Consider the following 23,597-nt stretch of genomic DNA (forward strand, 5'->3'; position numbering starts at 1 on the left):
AATGATTATAGATCGGACCGTAAGACGAAGAAAAACTTTTTGAACTCTCTCAACCCGGTTAGAAAAAACTATTTGGTACGGTCTCCAAATAATAGCGGCATATTCTTGGTTCTTGGAACCTTATCAGGTTGTTGACATCTAAGCCAGACAGCTGTTCCAGACTCTCGAACAGCGGTTTACCCAGGGTTAACATTCTGTCCTTCCATAGGGCAGGGAATTCACTGAGGAAAGGGAAGATTATTTCCGTTTGACAGTGTGGGTTGTGAGGGATGCCCATTTTGGCTGCTTGTTCTCCCACAGACCAAAAGCCAGTTATGACTGCCGTTATTCTCCAGGCGTCCCGTCGTTTCATGTTTATCAATGTTGACGATTCCGTAAGGTTGTAGGTGGGCCGTAACGTTCTGCTAATTTAGCATTTTGTCTAGTCTCTTCATCTAAAATCTGCGATTCGGAGGTGTTTTAGGGAAATTGCACTCTTGACTGGATATAATGGTGACAATGCCGATTCTGCAAGAGCGTTATTCATGGCAGATCACCTTCCTGCCAGTTCGTCGGCTTTTTCATTACCTTCGATGTTCTGTAACTTTATGGTTTTCGCTCAAGGTAGTGAGGCTAGTCCTGCTTTGCTCCACCACTTTAGAGGTTGTTGTAGCTGAGCCCAGTGGCTGAATTGCAGCTTGATTATCCATAAGAATAGCGATATTGCACTTTAAAGAGGGATCTGCGATTAGTAGTCTACAAGCTTCCCCAATTGCCAGTACTTCCGCCTGAAAGACACTGCAAGCATTAGGGAGACGCACAGATCTTTCAATTTTAAGTCTATGAGAATATATACCAGCTTCAACACCGCAATCCATTTTACTGCCGTCTGTATAGACTGTAGTGTCGAACTTGTTTAGTGAGAATCCCCTATTCCGAGATGGAAAGAGATTGACCAAAATTTTTACTGAATGTCACCGTCGGGACGATGTAGTCAGTTCTCTTCGAGGTATACTGGGTTTGTCGTAGTAATAGACTGGCATGACCATGAGCTTTTTCCTTCCAGCGACCCGCTTCTTTTAACCTAAACTGGCTCATTGTTGCCATCTTCTTGATATGTAGATCTACCGGAAGAACGTGTGTCAGAGCGTTCAGGGCCTCCCTAGGACATGGTCTGATCGCACCGACTGTTATTGCACAGGCTGATCTTTGTATTCTGCTAAGTAATTTGATGTTGTATTCTCTGTCTAGAGCTTTGGTCCAAACTTCCGAGCCATACGTTAAAATTGGTCTTATAACCGCCTTATACAACCATAATGTATACTTGGGTTGAAGACCCCATCTACTTCTTTACAGGCATATAAAGCGATTTCTGCTTTCTTTACCCGTTCTTCCACCGTTACCACTAAGTACTTTGCACTGGGTGAAAGTGAGAGGATTTGTCAGTTAATGCTTGGTAGAGTAAAAATTGGTACCTTATATCTGGTCGTTAATAGCATGAGTTCTGTTTTACGCGCGTTAAAACTTAGGCCACAGCGTGTAGCCCAAGAGTTAAGCTCGCCTAGCGCCTTTTGAATGATCCCACTGATCGTATTGGGACACAGTCCTGATGCCATTAACATCACATCATCGGCGTACGCCACCGCTTTTACCCCTCCTCCATTAAGTTTTGTGATGAAGATAATACTCCTCCTTGCGGAGTGCACCTGTGGACTCTTTTTGTTATGTTGATATTACCCATATTAGCTCTAATTATCCTGGTTTCTAGCATAGAGATGATCCAATTGCTAATACAATTTTCCACCCTTAAGTCTATTAACGTCTGTTGGATAGCATCAGTGCAAGCGTTATTAAATGCGCCTTCTATGTCAAGCAAAGCTGTTTGCTTGCTAGAGACCCCTCTATTGTTCGGATTCCCTCGTGAAGCGCTGTCTCCGTCGATTTGCCTTTGAGGTAAGCATGTTGTGCAATTGATATACTAGAGCTCTCCAGCGAGCTTCTAATGTGTGTGTCTGAAAGCCGTTAAAATATTTTTAGAAGGAAGGACGACAGACTAATTGGCCTAAAGTCCTTCGCTGATTCAAGTACCCTTCTGCCTACCTTTGGTATGTAGATGACTCTAACAGGTTTCCAGCTATTTGGAATATAACCTAGGCTTAGACACGCTTTGAAAATTTCCATTAGCCATGGCAGAATATTATTAAGAGTTTCCTGTAACATCTAGAGAAAAATCCCGTCAGGGACTGGAGATTTGAAAGGTGAAAACGAATTGATTGCCCATGCAACCTTCTCTTTTGTGACTATTACATCCGCAAGAATTCTCCCAACATTGCTATGGCGAGCGCTACATCCCTGAAAATGAGTATTTAAGAGAAGTTCAAGAGAGTCTTCTGCTGTAGAAGTCCAAGTGCCATCTGGTTTCTTGAGCCAAGAACTTTGGACAAGATACGGCTGAGCCTCGCAGAATCTCTGGTAAATTCGATCGAAGAACAAAAATCTCTCCAGTTCTCCTTCTTGGCGGCCCCAGTTGCCTTTTTGTACTGTCTCTGACTATCTCTGTACAGTTGCCAATTACCTGTTGAGTAGCTGAGATTAAAATTTTTTCTGGCTTCTTCTTTTAATTTCGAGAGCTCATTGCTCCACCAGGGAGGATGTGTTTTTTTGCTATATTTAATTGAACATGACGTGTTGTAGGCCCTACTGAATGTCTTCTCCAATGTTGTAATCCTACTCTCAAGGTTTTCCGTGAGAGTAATTTGGCTGATCGGAATTCCTCCCAACTTATTGTTCAATACATTTTTGAACTTTTTCCAATTAGTGCTTAGTGGGTTTCGATACGGTAAGGGTGTATCCACCCTCAGACCCAGCTCATAAAGGATCAAGCTGTAATCCGAGAAAGATTTTTTGTTGAAAACCCTCCATTTGTCTACCCTTACCGAACTGTTTTCGGACAGTAAAGTAACATCAATTACTTCCGCCCATCCCCTAAAGTACTCCGTACTAGGAAAGGTGAAAGTGGGGGTGTTAACTCTGTTGCATACCGTCAGGTTAGTATTGATAATAAAGTCGTAAAAAGTCTAACCTCGTTCGTTCGTCTCCGAGCTACCCCATAGAGAGTGCCTTGCGTTGGCATCGCATTCGAGTAGCTAGTTCTTATTTCTAGCTTCACGCGCAAGCCGATGAGCCTCCTCGGGTGGTGCTCGCCGATCATGTGCCATGTAGATGGAAGCCAGTATGACGCCGACACCGTCAGCGGCTTCTACCTCCACAGCCGTCACATCCTGTAAACAATATGATGGGATTAAAAATATGTTCAAATGTTTCTTAGCTACAATACAAGATATGGGGTTACCTTTAGTCCGTTTGTAGAAAAGGTTATGGTTGTTTCCAGTAAACCCCTTCACCTTGGTGCTCCGCACCCAGGGTTCCTGGATTAATGCGATGTCGACGTCCTGATCCGCCAGGAGAACGGTTAGGTTGTCCGTTGCAGTCCGCTAGTGGTGCAGGTTTATTTGGACAACCTTGAGACCCATGCTGCTGGTGGCTTTACAATTTGACGGCGTCGCCAAGCTGCACTCCCGGGTGCTGCTCGTTAGCGCCATCATTTTTGGTAGATGCGGCGCCGTCAAGTTGCATGCCCGTGAGCAACTCGTTGGCGCCGTCAACCTCGTCCTGTTCATCCTCGTCCTGTTCATCCTCCGGATTGCAGAGCGGAATATCTTCGGTTGCGTTTTCTTCACACCGAAGTTTGTTGTCCACTTTTCCCAGTCACTCGATGCTTTCCTCCGATGTTTGGAGAAGGAAAGACACACTGTTCTTTTGCGGAGCCTTCGTTTTGATGATGCTCCAGTCATCCATCGGAACAGTGCGGTTGTGTGCTTGCAAGTATGGAATTAGTTGCTTAGCTTCGAGCTTCATGTTCGGTATCCAGATGAGAGCTCTCGGCCGTCGAGGGATTTCGCTGGCCGAGATTAGTTTGAGCCTCAAACCTTCCAAGCCGTTCTGAATCTTGCCCACAACTGTTTGCAGGGAGAGTTGATCATCGCACATGATCACCCTATATCCGCGGACCATCTCCATTGTAAAGAGTAGTAGGTCCGTTTTTTCAGCATTCCAAGCCCAGTTATGTATTTCCTTGAGAGCGTTGCTCATTAGAGTGCTTAGCGTAGAAAGGTAATGACTGTAATGACTATAGCAGTGCCATCTGTATATGCAATTAGTCTTGGAGCTCTACCTTCAAATCGAGTGAGTATTTGCAATGTTCAGAAATTCTCCTAGGGCATATTCCTTATACTCCAAAGCTTTTTCAACGTTAAAGACTAGAGTATGTAGTACAGTCTCCGTGGATCTGCCCTAAGTGTACGCGTGTTGTGATTTTGATAGCCCTTCGGGACCTAATCTGCCTCCTATATGGTTCGCCAAAAGTGTTTCAAAGATTTCGAGAATGAATGATATAAAACTAATAGGCCTGTAATCTTTCGATTACAGATGGCCACTTTTACCTGCTTTGAGTATAAAGACGACCCTTGCAACTGTTTATTTTGCCGGTACATAATTTAACTTCAAACATTCCTCGTAAATATTCTTCGGCCATGGGATTACTAAGCGTGCAGCTTTTTGTATCATGGTCAGAATGATACAATCCGGTCCAGGCGATTTGAGAGATTCTAATGAATTGATTGTCTAATCTAGCTTTTCGTAGGGAATTACGTTTATTTTACAGAAGGATACTTTGACAATAGCTTTGTAAGTCTCAACCGTTTTGTGTATACCTGCACTGAATTCCTGCAGGGAGTTTCTCTTGGCAGCACGGATTTCCTTTATAAAGAGCTTAAGTATATCCATGTATTCTTCGCAAAAAACCTTACATTCTGCAAACTTCGCTAGCTTGAGGGTTTCACGAACATATTGTCTTCTAGCGCCCAGCTCTTTGTACCACCGAGGATGCTGAGTTTTGCCTTTTATTCGTGTTGGGGGACAAGAAATATTGCATGCTTTAAAGCCTGCTGAGTAAAACTTCGACGTCTTCGTGAGAATTTATCGGTGCATTTTCCCCCATTTCCTTAGTCAGAAGCTTTCCATAGATATCCCAGTTAGTGTTTCTGGGATTCTTCAGAACTTTGCTAATTTTTGTGAAATGGAGATCAATATTAAAGCTGATGTAGATATGGTCTGAGAATGAGGGTTCTTCCAGAACCTTCCAGTCCTTAATCATAATTTTATTATCAGTCGGTTAGGTTAGGTTAAGTTGACCTGGCTGGCTGAAAGCCATCACATAGACCTATTGGCCCTTAGTGTTACCAGATAGAGCTAGACCTTTACGTTTCTTTGTAGTAAACATCTTGTTATACGTCTGCGTCTTTTGCGCATCTAAGTAAACTTTCAAGCTCTATCGCCGAGAAGCATTCTAACTTCTCATATTGTAAAGCGCCTAAGCATTCTAGCTAACGCAGGGCAAGAACATAAAGGGTGTTCTACCGTTTCCCTCTGTTCCAGTTCATTGCAAAATCTGCAGCTATCTTTGTTTTTAATTCCTATATTGTATGCGTGCGCCGCTAGCAAATTGTGGTCTGTCAGCATACCTACGATAGCTTTGCTTTCTTTTCTGACCAGAGCTAGTACGAAACGAGTTTTGCAAGTATCTAGATTATTCCACCACCTCTCTATCCGTATTTTCATGTCCGCAGCGATGCCCTTGTATATCGTATTTAAAGGTTTCAGTATGCCGTTTCCTTGTTCAAATGGTATGTAAACAGCGCTTTTGGCAATATCATCTACAATTTCGTTTCCTGCAATGCCCTTATGTCCGGGTACCCAATAGATATGCAACCGTCTGTCTGCGACTATTCTCTCTATGGCTTCCCTGCTTTTTAGAAGATTTCTAGATGAAATTCATATGAGTTTACTGCTTTTATCGCCGCTTGGCTGTCAACGTATATACCTATTTATATTTCCGTTACTTCTGCTTGAAAGATACTGCTGTAGTCACGGAGCTTAAATGGCTGTCTGATACCCAGCTCTGCGCAATAGATCCCTGCCCCTACTTCGTCTAATATTCTCGAGCCATCAGTAAATATATTGAGAGTATTTGGGTAAGGCCGCCGTAGCCGACAGGTAAGGGCGGCAATATTTTGTCGCCGATACTATCGCCATATCTCTTTTTCTATTGTTGAATAATTGCATCCAGATTCCGTGAGGGTTCGACTAGCGTAGCATATAGGTTTATCGTTTCCTATGCGACCTTGAGATAGAACAGCTCCTAACGCAAAGTTGCTTGCGTCCGTGGTTAGTATAAAGGGTTTTACAAAATCAGGATGGTGCAGAATGGGGTCGTTAGTTAAGATAGATTTACATGTTTCAAAAGCGTTCATGTATCTCTCATTAAAGTTTATGTTTTTACCCTTCTTGATTCATTCAGTTAGGGGTTTTGTTAATTATGAAAAATCCTTAATGAATTTTCGGTAATATCCAACGAGGCCAACGAAGCTTTTAACTTGCTTCTGAGTTCGAGGGATTGGAAAGTTTTTTATAACATCAATTTTTATCGGATTGAGTTTTATTCCCTCTGTTGATATAATATGCCCGAGGAACTTTGTTTCTTTTTTAAGAACTTCGGATTTATCTGTTTGAATTTTAAGGTTGGATGATCGAAGCTTATTGAAAACCAACTGGAGGGCTTGTATGTGTCCTCGTAGAGATGTGGAATAAATAATAATATCGTCTAGATATACTAGGCATATTTTACCTACTAGTTCACCTAAAACGTTATCCATGACCCTTTGAAAGTGAATGGTGCGTTTTTGAGCCCAAAAGGCATTCTAATATACTCAAAATGTCCGTCTTCTACTGTGAATGCAGTTTTTGGTAGGTCTTTATCATGCATCTCAATTTGGTGAAACCCACTTACCAAATCAAGTATGGTAAAGTGCATACACATATCTAATTTGTCTAGAATTTCGCTTATATTGGGGAGGGGATACCTATCGGATATGGGTTTCTCATTAAGTTTCCTGTAATCTATTACCAGCCGCCATTTTTGTTCGAGTCGAGTTTTTTTGGAACTATCCATACAGGAGAACTCCAGGGAGAATAACTTGGGCATACTATTCCCTGTTCTAACATATCTGCTATTGGTTTTTTTATTTCAGATTTGTGTACTTGAGGGTATCTATAGGATTTTGTATGTATAGGGATATCGTCTGTTGTTGCTAGTTTATGCTTGACTTGATGGGTGAAAGCCAATTTTGGGTTTTCTTTAAAAAAGATATTTTTATAATTTCGGCAGAGTTTTAATAGGTGTAATTTTTCTTCACTGTTTAAATGGTCTGTTCTAAGTGTTTCTAAAATATAGCATTCACAGTTTCCTGTTTGAATTAATTCGAAGTTAAGGGCTTCGATGAACTCACGACAGTTGTATTTATTAACTTTAATGGCTGCTCTATGTATAATATCTTCTACTTCTATACCTTCTGGAATATAAAGTGAAGCAGTAATAAAAGTTTTTTCTATGCAGATATCTCCGTCCCTCATGTATACTGGAATTTTTCTTATAAAATTAGAACTAACAGGAATAATATGCTTCCTTGATGAGAAATTGGGCTTAAATTCTAAAGGAATTATTGAGTTTTTTGATACAACTTAATTTTTCTCCAAATCTATTTTGGCTTCTAATTGTGAAAGGATGTCAAGGCCTATCCGTCCATTAAAAGAATTATGAAAATTAAATAAAAGAAATCTTAATTCCCCTGGTTCAAAAAACTCAACAAAGTTTCGAAGTCTAACCTCTTTGTTCAGTTCATAGCTGTTGAGGATCGTTGTTATAGTAATTGGTTTACATGTTATTTGATCTGAAAGATTTATAAATGATGAGGAGGCTCCCGTGTCAATTAGGAATTTAAGCGGTCGTCCGAATTGGGAGGAGATATTAATGTATCCTAACTCGCTACCATGCTTATTTATACTAGATATCCCGTCTGCTGTTTCAGGCAAAGTCGCAAAAATTTGTGTCGTCCTCAATGTTTGAATGATCTTCTTTTGTTTCTTGGTACTGGTCTAAGTTTTGCTGGTAACCTGCGATTGGTGGTAATGAATCTAGATAGTTGTCCCTTCTCTTATATTGATTTCCGGATGCAAGAGTACGCATCGTATGGTCAGTTTTAAAGGATCTTGGTACTTGAGTTTTCACATAGCTGGAACTTACATCCATAGGCTCTGGCTTACTGTATCCTTGAAACGTGTTACCTCAAAATGGATTCTGGTTGTAGTTTTAGTTCGGGAAGTTGGAGTTTATCCTACGTTGAGAGGCTTGGGCATTATAATTAACTATTTCTTTTGAATGTTGGGGACGTGTATATTGATTGTTGTATGTAAACGGATTTTGTTGGGGAAAAGGTATAAATCGATTATTATACCTGTTTCCCCTATAAAACGAATTGTGTGGCCTTGGCTGCAATTTATTTTGGGTTGTAATGAGATCTGCTTTCATATAAAAAATGTTTTGTTCTTTAATGCATAATGAAAATGCTTCTGCTAGTGAGTCTGGCTTGGATGCCCTTGTGGTCGAGGTGGTTCCCTCAATTTTTTATACATTATTGAATTTTTGGCGAATATTGGAGGTCTCTAATTAGAGAAGTTTCGGTCCTTTTATCTGAGTAGTGTAGGATAAGGTTTTGTTTAATGTCGTCCCAAACAAGAGGTGTTCCGTACATATTTAACACCTCATTAGCTTTTCCGATGATTTTGTTGCGGATGGCTCGCAATAATATCTGACCTTGTGGTGTTGCATCACAGGCTGTTATGTGAAACAAAATTTCTTCCACTTTGTTAATAAATTCATTTAGAAGTCTTGTGTTGCCTTCGTATGTTGGCAAATCCTCTATAGCGTCTGAAATACAAAGAGATTTAAAGAGAATCTAAGGGGAAATTTGGGGCAGGGTTCCCTACAGAGTTTGGCTGTTCGCTTGGAGGAATTGCCATATTATTTGTTTCTAATCGAAAAGATGTATCTGTCAAAGGAGAATCTTCGGATATTGAACTTGAACTTCTACTTTTAAAAAGTGTATTAGGGTATGGTATAATGAAATAGTTTTACCTGTTTTTCACTTGTTCACCTACTAGCTGTATAGTTACTGTTTTCTTATTTCTATTATAAGCTCTTCAAATATAGTTTTATGTACTTCTATGCATGAATACATATGTATTTTTATTTATTATTGTATTTTTCCCCTAACTCCTATTTTTCCTTTAATGTTTTCAAAAAATTATTTTTATTTTACATATACATTTTTCTTTTTTTTCAAGATTTGGTTTTATTAAAAGTTTCCACTGTTTCAGTTTTCCCTTATTAGTTTATTGTTGCATTCATTTAGTTATTTTTTATAAGCTCTTCTAACCTGGAGGGTCCGGCTTTAAGGCTACGGAATCGCAGATTTGAGTTTCTGTTATACTGTAGGGTCCTTCGATAGGAATATCAGTTGTATTGTAATTATTGTATTTTGCTAAGGCTTTACAAGCCTGTTTGTAATAATTTTTTTATTTTTATTATATATTTATTTATACGCATCACAATTTTTACTCACCAAATCAAGAGTATGGTTCTACACATTGTTGTTCCTGGTAAAAAAGAGTTGAAACCCTCCGATTTCTCATCCAGATTCCTCCGATATTATCTCGGAGTTTGAGTTTTGTTTTGCGGCCTTTTTTCCTGTGATATTCCTTCACAGTTCTTCAGTAAGCACTTTCAATGGAATTTGAAATCGTCCACCCGGCCTAAGCCGACTGCGCCAGTTATAATTTGAACTCCAAAAGATGGAAAAAAAAGAGGTTGTCTGTAAAGTCGGTTTGCTGACGATAGTTTAACGTGACAACGTCATAACAAAATATTGATGGAATGGTTGCAATTTTCAAAACAAAATTTTAATTTTATTTGTTTGATAGATATTTTGTATGGATATAGAGAAGGAGGTAAATGGAATTGCAAAGGAATAGCTCAAGTTACATTTACACAAACGTGAAAAATGACGAAACATTTATCAAATTCATGAAAGATATTTTCAATTTCGATTGTGCACCAGACGTTAATAAGTCAACAACACTAAGAGGCACCATCATCGATTTGCCTTTTTCAAGACACTTTACACTCGAAACACGCCCTTTCATTTCCTACTTTTTCAATCATCGTCCTATTCTCAACAGAGAAATGGTTCATTACCATGCACTCAGGAAGAAGGCATATGCAAATACAAGTATGTGAATGTATATACAAATGCGCATATACATACATATATATGCTCACTCAAGTAGGACAGAGCCAGAGGTCGATCGTTGCCGAACGCGGGGGCCGATTGTGCTCTTTGTCGTTCGTTCCGCGCTCTCGCTTGAAGTTCAAGCACATTAGCTTACATTTGCTTGCGTACGGAATAGATTCGTACATTTGATATGTCCATATGATTTGTATGCATCTTTACATACAGATTTGTTCTTTTTGAAAATTGCGCGAAATTGTATATGTATATGCATGTTTATATGCATATTATATATTAGTATACAACATATCTTATAAGGTATGTGGTAAATATTACCATACATTTTTTCCTTCATATATAATAATAACATTAAAACAACAGGTATTATTAACAAACTTGGTTATATTTTAAATTCTTCAAGTAAATAAAATTTATAATAATCAATAAGAAGGCATATGCAAATATGTGAATTTATATATGTACACATGCGCATATACACACATATAGTCGTATACACTCACTTAAGTAGGAGAAAGCAAGATGTCGAACGTTGCCGTTCGTTTGCTTTGTTTGCTTTGTCGTTCGTTCCGCGCTTTCGCTTGCAGTTCATTCAAGGTAACGACAATGAACAAGGTAACGGCAAATGAGCAAGGTAACGACAAATGAGCAAAGTAACGACACATTTTTTCGTGCGTGCAGCCGGCTAAATCGAATTATAAGACGGTATCATGTCAATAAAAACAATGTTCTTGGTTCTTTCACCACTGAATTACAATTGATTTTTTACTGTTCAAAATGTTTAAATGAAACTTATAAAGTAATTACAAAATTGCTTATTCAGTATTTTAATTATAAACCAATTTCTTAATAATTTTGTTTTCCTTTTTGTCTAAATGTTCTTCTTCTTCTTCCTTGGCGTGAAAACCACTAACGCGGTTTTGGCCGAGTTGAACAAAGCGCGCCAGTCGTTTCTTTCTCGTGCTAACCGGCGCCAATTGGACACACCAAGTGAAGCCAAGTCCTTCTCCACCTGATCTTTCCAACGCAGAGGGGGCCTTCCTCTTCCTCTACTACCACCAGCTGGTACCACATCGAATACTTTCAGAGCCGGAGCGTTTGTATCCATTCGGAGCTCATACAGCTCGTCGTTCCATCGTCTGTGATATTCGCCTTTGCCAACGTGCAAAGGTCCAAAAATCTTCCGGAGAATCTTTCTCTCAAAGCGTCGCTTCATCGGATGTTGTCATCGTCCACGCTTCTGCCCCATACGTTAAGAGGGGCATGATGAGAGTTTTGCAGAGTGTTAATTTTGTTCGTCGCGAGAGGACTTTACTACTCAATTGCCTACTTAGTCCAAAGTAGTACTTGTTGGCAAGAGAGATTCTACGTTGGATTTGTCTAAATGTTAGTATTGCTTAATTAGGATTTTGCAAGTTTTTTGTTAGTTCGGCAATAGGTAATAATTCTTAAGAACTTATTTTGTTTTTTACATTTTAATTAAGTTTCTTAATAATTTTAGTTTCTTTATTTAAATGTTAGTAATGCTTCATTAGAATTTTGCAAGTTTTTTGTTAGTTAGTTTGACAATTCTTATGAATTCTACCTTTAGTTCATTGACTTAGCTATTTACGTTTAACCTTGTTGGTTTGGTTGGTGGTTGTGTTGTTGTAAGTGTTCTGGGGGTTTCCATAACTCGCGTGATGCTCGATGGCCAGCGAGATGCTGAGAAGCAATTTGAAGGCGACTTTCTTTGTTTTTTTCGTTGAGCTCGTGAGGCACGCTGGCTCCCAATTTTTCGGTAAAACTCATTGAATGAAGGTGATTGAGAATCGTTTTATGATCGCAGTTTATTTTTTTCAACAAATCACTACTGGTTTGGCAACCGTTCTCCTTCAAAAGGATTTGAGACGTTCTTCAATGAATTCAGATGGTTTCTGCTGCGGGACGTGTCATCGAGGTCAAAGTAGCCATTTTTGAACATTGCAAACTATTTTCATGCTGTAGACTCGCCTATGGTACCTTCTTCATACTTCGGCAGCTTTTTGATCTTGATGAAATGCAAAAAAGAGCCGGTGGTGAAAAGGTTCATTATGCCTCCTGGGTATTCCATTTCTAAGCCCCGAAACTAATAAAAGATTGAATAACTCAAAAATAAAATTAACACAGTTTTGTAGACTAGAGAGAGATTGAACGAACAAAAAGAAAACAAATCGTTGTAAAATAGAAAATATTAAAACGCTATGAACTTATTCCCCAACCCAATATTTCGTCTTGAAAGTTGAAAATAAGGTTTGAAAAACTGATGGATAATTTATGGGCTAAAGGTAATATAATATTTCTACGAGAAACTTAACATGTTGAATATTTTAAGACATATGTGTGTCAATGCTCTTAATAATCGGGCTCTTTTATTCGCCAAGACTTATCAAGTGGCGAATAGATGGAGCAAATGAACATATGTCGGCAACGCGGGAAGAGAACTGCCTTAAAATACATGTGTTTGTAAGATAGTGAGTTATACCAGTTTAATGAAGTATAACCATACTCGCTAGCGGCAAGTCTTACTCGATAACTTATATATTGCTTTCGCATGTAAATTTTTCTTCAAGCAAATCGAGCATAGAGATAGCGTGCGGGGAAACAGTGAATAGATGAGGCCTAATATTACTTAGCTTGTAATATATTCCCGCAAACAAAAAGGTATAATTGTTTTAAATCAATCATGTCATAACCGACCGCACAAAAACTTCTGCCGTTTAATATTCTGACCGAAGACTTCATCAATGATTGCATTCATCTTTTGCTGTAACGACTTTTTGCATAACATGAAAATGAGTCCCTCGAGTTAGATATTGCTGTCTTCTTGTTATTGCTTATGTTTTTCGGCTTTAGGTTAGCTGGTTAGGTTAGGTTAGATTGGTACGGTTGTCCAATGAATGAGTACGCTTGGACGAAGAAAAACGGATTCGTCCTTTGTGATACCGTCACCGACCCGAGGGCCCGCATTGCCACTTGGCTCTCGGAGAAATATTTACTTTCTTGACTGTTAGTACGCATGTGAGCAGCCAATCAGCTGCCTCCTTGATTGCGCCTATCTCTGCCTGGAACACGCTGCAACGGTCCGGTAACCAGAACTTGAGTCTGATGGGGAGCTCCTCGCAAAAAACTCCTCCGCCAACCTTTCCTTCCAACTTTGATCCAACCGTGAACAAGTTCACCAGGCCATGTCCCCAAGTGTACCCCCGACCACTCGTTCCCTGATGGAACATGAGTGGAGAAGGTTCCGTTTGGACTAAACGAGGGTATACACTGATCCGTTGGCAGGGGGATGGACTCGAAGTTTCTAAGGATGTTAGAGTGCCCATAACTGAGGTTGAGCTTATAGCCCGAGCCCCTCAGTCTGTAGCGGCAATTCTGCCTGCGATGTCTATGGGTATTACACATAACATTGCGTTATGCGCCAGAGTAGGAGTCGTTCGAAACGCCCCACTGATTCAAATGAGTGCCGACCTCTGAACTCTCTGCAGCTTCTTCACCAATGTCATCCTCCTAGTGAGTTCCACCAGACTATGACTCCATATAACAAGATAGGCTTTACAATAGAATTATATAGTCAAAAAACAACTCTAAGCAAAAGGCCTCATCTTTTGCCAATCGCGCCCTTGCGCCCATACAAGGCGATTGTTGCCTTCCTCACTCTTTCCTCAATATTAGGCTTCCATGTAAGCTTACTGTCAAGGATAATACCTAGGTACATCACCTTGTCAGAAAGCATCAGAGGAGCGCTCCCTAGTGAGGGAACTTGGGGCTGTGGGTATTTTAAATTTCCTCGCAAATAGGACGAGCTCCGTCTTAAAAGGATTCACCGACAGGCCGCAATCCGTTGCCCACCTAACAACTACGTTCAGATATCCATGCATCAAGTTGTATAGAGTATCCACACACTTTCCTCCAACGATTAGTGCCACGTCATCCACGTAGGCAATTACCCTTTCACCAGCTCCTCCAGCAAGTCATTTACAACAACAACCCAGAGGAAAGACGGGAGAACACCACCTTGCGGAGTGTCCCTACACACCTGCCGGTAGATGGAGATGAAGCATGTTGGGTATGCGACAACCGACCCCGGTGCCGAATGCAAGTTTAAATACTTTCCACGCCGGTGCTGGGCTCGTTGGAAAATGGGCGTCGAGAAGTTACTTTAGTGACTCCTCGCCGCTCATCGCCCGACTTCCCAATTTGTCTCTTAAGTACCCGGGAGAAAATCTAGATCTATCGGAAGAAACGATCGGCGAACTGGTGGAGACATTCTCCTCAGTTTGCAACAATTCCCTGGAAACCTCCTGTCCAAAAGGTTTTTCCAGAAGGGAAAAACCACCTTGGTGGACAACGGAGCTCTCTGAGCTAAGGGCCTAATGTAAACGCCTTTTTAACAGGGCCAAAATAATTAGGTTTCCCTCGGGATGGAAGCTGTATAAAGTAGGGCTAGGATTATATAAGTCCGAAATTAGGAAGGCTAAGAAGGACTCTTGGAGAAGCTTCTGCGAGAGCGTAGAGGGCTACCATGAGTCCTCCAGGTTTAGACGAGTACCGCGTGCTTTGGGGAATAGGTTCAGCAAATTTCTGTAATATGCATCTCAGTTCATCCTCCTCTTGTTTCTGTAGGGGGATCTTGAACAAGCTTCAGCGAGAGAGAACTGAATATACGTATGGTCCGGGAAGGAGTGAGCATTTAGCACTTTCCAATCGGAGATTCGGTTTATCAGTAAAGAAGAAACCAGAGTGAGGTAAAGCACCTCTTCTCTGGCTGCGATAATAAAAGTGGGGTCCTTACCCCTGTTACAGATAAAGAAGTCCTCGTTTAAAATATAATCAAAAAGTGACTCACCTCTTGCACACCAGCAGGTGTGATGGGAGTTCGCGTCTATAATCATAATAATAACGCCTATAATAACGCCGATTTTCCTGTGGTTTTGCTTCAGCCAGGGTTTCCCTTAGCAGCACCAGAGGTTTCTCCACCTCGTCGTCATGTGCCATTTAGACCGACATCAGCCATAGCTTACCCGAAGGGTCATCCAGGCTGACCGTACAATGTCTTCACTGCAGAAATTAGGCAAAATAAATGCGTTAAGTTCCTTACTGATGAGTATACATGAACTTGGTATACCTGTCCTGCTATACGCCATCAGCTTGTAGCTTTTCGTCCTGAGCCCAGAAATGCCGTTGCTGCTCAGCCACAGCTTCTGGATCAGGACTATACCAGCTCCACCTTGCTCAAGGTGACTAGTAGGTTGGCGGACACCGCCTTAGAGTGCTGAAGATTTACCTGAAGAACAATCATCCTCCAAGACGGTGTCCTCGCTCTCTGAGGCCAGAAGCCAGCTGGTAGACTAAATCAAATGATAATATCACGGACATGTAAGCGAATAAATAACAATGCTTTTTATATTTGCATGTTCTTAAATATGAGCAAAATAGTTGATCCCGCGTTTTGCGCTACCTGCTCCACTACTTATCTGTTTATGTTCAGAGCAGTATCGAAAACAGAACAATGTTTTCATTAGTCAACGCAAACCCTGAGTCCACTTATTTATTACATACGTATTTACATACTTATGTATCATATATGTATATCAGAGAAAAGCAACGTTAGAAAAGTGTCTTATTTCTGATTTTCAGCAATTTGGTATTTGATGTCGTCATTATTTACGTACTTAAAATTAGTAAAATTGCATTAAATATCAGTTTTATTTAGTGTTTATACATTAGGGTGTCCGTTATTTACCAATTTGATTATTTTTTTGCGACGCCCTCTAAATTTTTAGTTTTCCGTCTAAGAAAAATTATCAGATCAAAATCAGCTCTTAATATTCAGAATAAACCTTGCCCCAAACACGATATATTTCCCATATAAATTACATGGGATTTTGCTACTTTTTGGAATAAACTTTTTTTTTCTCTAGTATGCTAATATACAGCTATGAAAAACACATATTCTGATGACAATTTTAACTCTCTACATCTTCCAAAATTTTTCGATAAATTGACTCCTTTAAAAGTTAATCGAAGTTAAAGTTCAAGTCGTATAAAATGAGAAAACCCTAATATTTTCAAAACCCAATATAGCATAAGTGTTTATAAAACAAAAACGCAAAAATTAAAATAAAGGTGCATAGAAAATTCAATCCATAAGTACAAAACATATATAAATTTAAATTGAAATCAGTCTTGCAACTATTCATCGCTACTTGATAAGAAGTGTGGACGTTTATTACGGACTGAACCAAAAATGCTATCATCAGTTGATATGTCCAGCCCATTTGTCGGACTTTAAGACCTCTTCGATTCACCAAGCAATTGGAGAATAGATGATGCTACTGTTATAAAGAAACATATGTTGGTAGAGCTGGAAAAGAGCTGCCAAAGATTTCATTTGTTTGGAAGCATTGAATGAGTATTAGTACGACCGCGTTCATAGAGGGAAACTTTTGTTGCTTCAACTCGTTGACGCTTTGTCAAAACCCTTTGTGTTCTCGTTTTTCTCAATGTTGTGGCAGACTGTAGACTAAAAATCAACAAATACAAGGTATGTGAGCACGACAGGAACATCAAAAGAGAATTAAAAAAGTAAAAGAATCAAATTCCCTCCAATGCTATTTTTTTTTTAAGAGAGTTGGCAGCATTGATAATAGAGAGGTATAACCAAGAATGATGGAATAAGAGATTGCGACTTCCGATTTCGCTGTGTCGTTAGGCCCCGAGAATATATTATATAAACAAAAGGAAGGGGAGCAATAGAAACTACCGAACACAAGAAATTATACACAAAGCGCACACTTTCTTGCCACGGCGTCTTCCGCAAAAAAACTGTATTTGGAGATTTTATATTAATTTATGCTTTCACAATTTAACACGCAGTACTTCGCTTTCATTAGTTAAAAGTTTAGTTATAAGGTCGCAAATCACAATATTACCAAGCCATTCACTTAATTTTCACAAACATGTAACAAAATGTGTCCTCCTTTGGTTTCTAAAAATTTATAATTTTTGCAAGCAAAGATTTCCATCACTAAAAATTATTTTTTTATGCATTAAAAAAAGGGTTAAAAACAATATTGGGTGAGTAATTTTGCACCACTTAGTACAATACTTGTTATCCAGCTACAATCAACCTAATGAGTACGTTGAAATTTGGACTTGGCTAGTTCTAAAATGTACTTATTGCTTTTATCTTACTCGAAAAATATTTACTTGATAAGGCATTCTTTTAGGAATTATGTTTTGTGTAGAAAAAATTTTTTTTTGAGATTCGTGCAAGAACGTAAGTTTATTACTGAACCGTGTTAGTTCAAAATCGTGTAAAACAAGACCATGCAAAAAGAGAGTTGGGTGTACTTAATGGAAAAATGTAGGCCGAATCGGTCCGTAAATGGAACTCTAAGCATCATTTCGACGCCAGCAAATAAAATGTAACCTATGACCGTCACATGTCAGTTAGTTTCTCATATAGTTCGGTCTATCCCCTCTGGAAATAACGGCATTTGTGCAGACGGATAAAATTGTTAAAAATTGCTGTATTGCGTTGTGTTGTCCTTGCACTCTACAGTTATTTTGCTAATAATATTTTCAATTGTTTTTATTTAACCGATTTCAACTTATAAGACGCTTATTACGCAATGTCGAGAAGCATAGAAATACAAATATATTTGTCTATGACTTATAGATTACTACTGTTGTACTAACGCGCACAATACTCAGCGCTAGCGGCCACTCGGTATTGACGCTGTGGCAACAACTACCGCGTCCGATATCGAAACATGATCACACCTAATGCTTCAAATTGCTGTGAATGCGACCACCATATTCATCACCATGCGCACCACACAGCAACAGCCGCTTCGCAAACTAACGGGCATGGTGGCGGTAGCAATCGCTGCGGCATAGTCAGCAGTAATGTGTGCAGCACGCGCTGTAGGTCAATGTTGGGCTATCACCCCCAGTTGGCCCTTACCGACGATGGTGACGCTATGATTGGAGTTAGCTGCAGCGAAACCAGCTCGGCCAGCGGCCGTTATAGCCCACATCCGAACGAATTGTTTCAACAGCATCACGGAAAACTGTCAGTCCAGCCGATCACCGGCTATGATGATACATCAAATTGTTGTTTGCCGCCTCCGTCTCCAGCACCGAATAGTGATCGTTACATAATGAGTCTGACATCACCACAAACACAGGTTTCTGGTCTCCCTAATAATGTTAATTGCCTGGAAATGCACACGGCATATACTAATTATGATGGTGACGTCGGCTGTAATAAAGGAAATGCGAACGGACACATTCATCAGACGACACAATCGTTTTCATCATCTTCACCAACATCGCCGCTGGATGTTAATGGCATTAGTAAAACAACTTTGACACCAAAGTACGTAAGTAGCTTGCAAGAGTGTTCCATTTCACCGAATACGCGTTTTCGTTTACCGGAGCGAATCCGTGAGGTGCCTATGCCTAAATCTCTGATAATGACTAGCCCATCCAGCGTTGGTAGCCAACCAGCATATGCATCGACCGCAGTTACATCGCAACCTTCCAGTACCACACGATATGTTTCTTCCACGCACTTTTTAAAACAAAATACGCCACTGGTGACGAGCGACACATACACATACCTTTCATCTACAGTGCACACTCCAGTGAAACGATATGTACCAACACCTCCCCCGCCAAATGAATTATATTCGGACGTATCAATGCAGCCAACTCCGGTACAGCAAACATCAATCAAATGCGGAGCGAATATCAATATGGTTGGCGTTAGCGGTGGAGGAGGGCGTGCATCAACACACCATGGTAGTACGCTACCTTATCGCTTTCGAATGAAATGTTGCACTAACGAAAGTCAACCAATACAGACAACCAATACAGCGTCCTCAAATTTGACGCATAATCTTGAGCATCGACCACTATCGTTAAGCGATTATTACGGCTCCTCGCCACAAACGCGATCAATCTTCGTCAAAAGCAGCCACAATAGTCACAGTGGCCGTAACAGCAGCGGTTCCAATAGTGGTAATAATGTTAATGACAATACCAACGGTGCAGGTAGTTCTAAAACCACTACTGCTTCGGGCAAAGATTCTTCGACCATCATTTTGCATGATCAACAAATGCAAATAAACGGCCATTCGTCAGCCGCTAAGGTGCATGGCACTACGTCATGGATTTTCTCCTCAACGTTGGCAGGTTCCGCTGCTATGGCAACATCAGTCAGAACGTCCACTGCATCATCGGTAGCAGTTGCTAGCGACAATGGTAATGGAACATATGTTGTTGGAGGCAATAGGTTAAGTTCGACCAATACTGCACGCATAAATAAGGCACATGTAATAAACGATTACATTCAACGTACACCAAGTATTGAATATATAAATGCCACTGCAACGGCCGCGGTCGGTCGCCTTTGCACAACAACCACAACGCAAATGGAGCCTTCCTCCGGAAGGGGTACTAACAGCAGTACCGGCATGAGTTCAGGCACTGGATCAGCTACCACCTGCTTACACTGCAACACAGTTCGCCGCACAACAGGCGTTCACCAAACCACACAGACAACGGGCCCAATTAGTCCTATACCACTACCGCAAATGATGGATGGCAGCAGCAGTGGCATTGTCGGCATGAACAGTTGCAATAGTGGTTTTTTGAAAAATGTACTAGATCAAACGTCGCTTACACTAACGCCATCCACCAGCGCGTCGCACATCTCCCCACTCTCACCATCAGGTACATACCATTCACGTATTCTGTTTCCTAATAAACTCGATGATGACAACTTAAATGGCATCGAACAGATGCAACACCAACAGGGTGACCAAATATACTTAGCGCCAAAGTCACAACCACAACCAAAAAATTTTGTAACACAAGGTATAATCACGGAGCATGTTGCAGTTGTTGGCAACAGTGTAGGCGGCCAGCAGCAACAACATCAAGCGGGGGATAGTGGTCGTCAGCTACTTCAACAATCGCTTATACAGTCGCAGCAAACATCACTACATCAGCCGCCACCGCCGTCGCCGTTACAAAAACTATCCATGCGGCGCTTTCCTCGTAAAAAGCGTTTCAGTCAATATATTCGTAAGGAGATAGCACGCTTCTTTGGCATAGATGCCCGCACGGAAGCTGAGGAGTTTGCTGTATGGCAAGGTCGGCAACGACGTTTGGCCCTCCGACGCTTTGGTGCGTTGAAATGCGAAAGTGAGCTGCATGCAGAAATCATCAATAACAATCCAGGTGAGGCTAGCAACCGATTGAACTGCTATGGTGCCACCGGTGGGACTAATCAACAGAACCATAATTATCATTATCATCATTCGGAAAGACCTGACATACTACCCACTCACGATACGGAAAATAATGGCCTGCCAATTGAATATTCCACACGTCGATGCCACTTCGTGTATGCCGACTTTCAAATAGCCGATAATGTCGAGCGCAAAGCGTCTGTGTCTGCTATGATTATATCCAGTTTAAACTATATTGTTTATTCTCTAAATAGACGGCAGCCGCGTAATTATCGACAATGGTCTCGCAGCTTCGCGCCAGCTCATTTAAACAATATCAATGACATCGTCAACTCAAGCGATGTTTTTGAAGGTTTATCAGCACTACAAGAAGACGAAATGTTTTTCGACTCTACTGGTACTGAGCAAATCGTAGCCAATGAAAACTCAAATGGTGGAAACAGCTATATTGGCGCAGTTGGCGGAGTCATGAGAACCGAGGGCCCCAACAAGCCTGCTAACAATGGTGTGAAAATGATCGAATATCATCGGCAGATATACATGGGTGAACGCGTACATGGTTGGCGCACGTCGGCTGTAATGAGCGGTAACACACATTGCACCACTAATAATGAACAAGGAATTGCAGCAGTATTGCTAAAGCCAGCATCGAAAATCAGTGGCACATTTGGGGGTCAACAGCCAAGCAACGACGGTTCATACCAATCCAAAAAGTCGGGAAATGTAGCAGCCTCACTGCCAAACGTACAATTCATGAACGGGACGCGAGGGGATCGCATATCACCACAGCTACTCGATGGTGTACTTGAGAATTCCCGACGTCCCATTCAGAGAAAAGTGAAATTACTTTCTGTTAATGATCTCGATGATCGTGCCGATCACCGACTATTTTTTACTTATTGGATCAACACAGTGCAGATAGTAGTGCTCTTATTGTCTCTCATCTGTTATGGTATTGGGCCTGTGGGTATTGGAGTGGAGTTAAAGACTGGGCAGGTATTGGTTACTAGCCTTAGTTTGCAAACGGTGCAACACATGGAACAACGTAACGTATGGATCGGGCCTAGAAATAATGATTTGGTGCATATGGGGGCGAAGTTCGCTATCTGTATGCGAAGCGATGTTCGCATTATGGATGTGGTGCTAAAAATGCGACGCCAAGAACGTGAAACAGCTTGCTGCATTCGTAATGATGATTCTGGGTGCGTACAAAGCTCACAGGCGGACTGTTCCGTGCGCGGACTTTTTCCAACAGTAAGTAAAAGATATGATAGTAGTAAATAACACTGTGCTACAAAAAAAAATGAAATACACCTGACAAATTAAACACTGTAGGTTGTTTATATGGTCGAATAATGCATAAAAATATTTTTGTTATATTTTTTGTACCCTCCAATTTTTATTTATTTATAAAAAACCGTTTTTCAGACTTTGCGCGGTAATCTACGGATATCTCAGCCATTTTTTCACCGATTTTCAATATTTTATATGTTTTGAAAATGATATTGTCAGACCTTTCAAATGATGTTCAACAAGTAATTATTCAAACTAGTTAGTTGTGATTTTTATTTGATTAAACCTGGAGAAAGTGCTTTTTTTTATAATTTTTTTAACTTTAACAATTTTTTATTGCATAATTTTACAACAAAATTAAAGATGTTTGTTAATATTCTTTGAGTGCATTTATTAACGAAGAAATTAATGTATTACTTTCAATAATCGGATAAAAGTTGCGTAAACTACGCTAGTTTTCCGTAAATATAAAAAAAAATGCCTTGAATATCTATCCATTTGTGGAACCATAGTTTTTGTCTTTAATGATTACTTACTTGGAAAAATCACTGCAGTATTTATGTATTGACAATAAATGTTTGACAATGACAATTTATCATAAATTACAAATGAACGGCTTAGGTGTTTCTACATAATTTTCGCGCGATTTCTGAGGCGCAGAGACCCTCCTCCACCCACGCAGTAATTTTACCTCTCTCTAATTCGGTAAGTTTTGAACCGCGTGGCATATTGATATTTATTTACTTAAAAAACGCTTTAAATTAAAAGTTGTACTCAGCGAACACATAAATGCACTTTAAAGCTTCAGTTCCTAATGCGTTCTATTGTTACGAAACGGCTAAAGTAGTAACGAATTGCTCTGACTCGTGCTCAAAGTAACGGTCCAAACAAACACAAAAACACCACGATGAAAAGTTGTTGTTTATTGATACTAAGAAGAATAACGGTATTATTCCATATATTCATTTATTTTTACAGACTACCTACATATTTTTGGAGTAAAGATTAAATATTCATGTTATGTGTCCTATAGTTATGAAACGCACCTTAGTCTGAAACAGCTATTAGACCAGTCTCTGGTTGGCAGTGCCTTTTTATCTCTTCTTCTTCTTAATTGGCGCTATAACCGCTTACGCGATTTTGGCCGAGTTTAACAAAGCGCGCCAGTCGTTTCTTTCTCGTGCTAACCGACGCCAGTTGGACACACCAAGTGAAGCCAAGTCCTTCTCCACCTGATCTTTCCAACGCAGAGGAGGCCGCCCTCTTCCTCTGCTACCACCAACTGGTACCGCATCGAATACTTTCAAAGCCGGAGCGTTTGTATCCATTCGGACGACATGACCCAGCCAACGTAGCCGCTGGATCTTTATTCGCTGCGCTATGTCTATGTCGTCGTAAAGCTCATACAGCTCATCGTTCCATCGTCTGCGATATTCGCCATTGCCAACGTGCAAAGGTCCAAAAATCTTACGCAGAATCTTTCTCTCAAACACTCCAAGCGCCGCTTCATCGCATGTTGTCATCGTCCAAGCTTCTGCGCCATACGTTAGGACGGGCATGATGAGAGTCTTGTAGAGTGTTAGTTTTGTTCGTCGAGAGAGGACTTTACTGCTCAGTTGCCTACTTAGTCCAAAGTAGCACTTGTTGGCAAGAGAGATTCTACGTTGGATTTCAAGGCTGACATTGTTATCGGTGTTAATGCTGGTTCCTAAATAGACGAAGTCTTTTACAACCTCGAAATTATAACTGTCTACAGTGACGTGGGTGCCGATACGCA

General features: G+C 40.5%; 1 protein-coding gene across 2 annotated transcripts in view; it reads left to right on the top strand.

The window, feature by feature from the left end:
* LOC128869398 (inactive rhomboid protein 1-like) overlaps window positions 1-23,597 on the top strand; it is a 114,668-nt gene that overhangs the window by 64,289 nt on the left and 26,782 nt on the right. For both annotated transcript variants that reach the window (XM_054111948.1, XM_054111949.1), the window contains exon 2: window positions 17,947-21,781. In XM_054111948.1, the coding sequence (XP_053967923.1) occupies window positions 18,041-21,781 (3,741 nt within the window). In that variant the 5' untranslated portion in view covers window positions 17,947-18,040. The remainder of the gene's footprint in view (window positions 1-17,946; window positions 21,782-23,597) is intronic.

Source organism: Anastrepha ludens, chromosome X, assembly GCF_028408465.1.
Source record: "Anastrepha ludens isolate Willacy chromosome X, idAnaLude1.1, whole genome shotgun sequence".
Classification (NCBI taxonomy): Eukaryota; Metazoa; Arthropoda; class Insecta; order Diptera; family Tephritidae; genus Anastrepha; species Anastrepha ludens.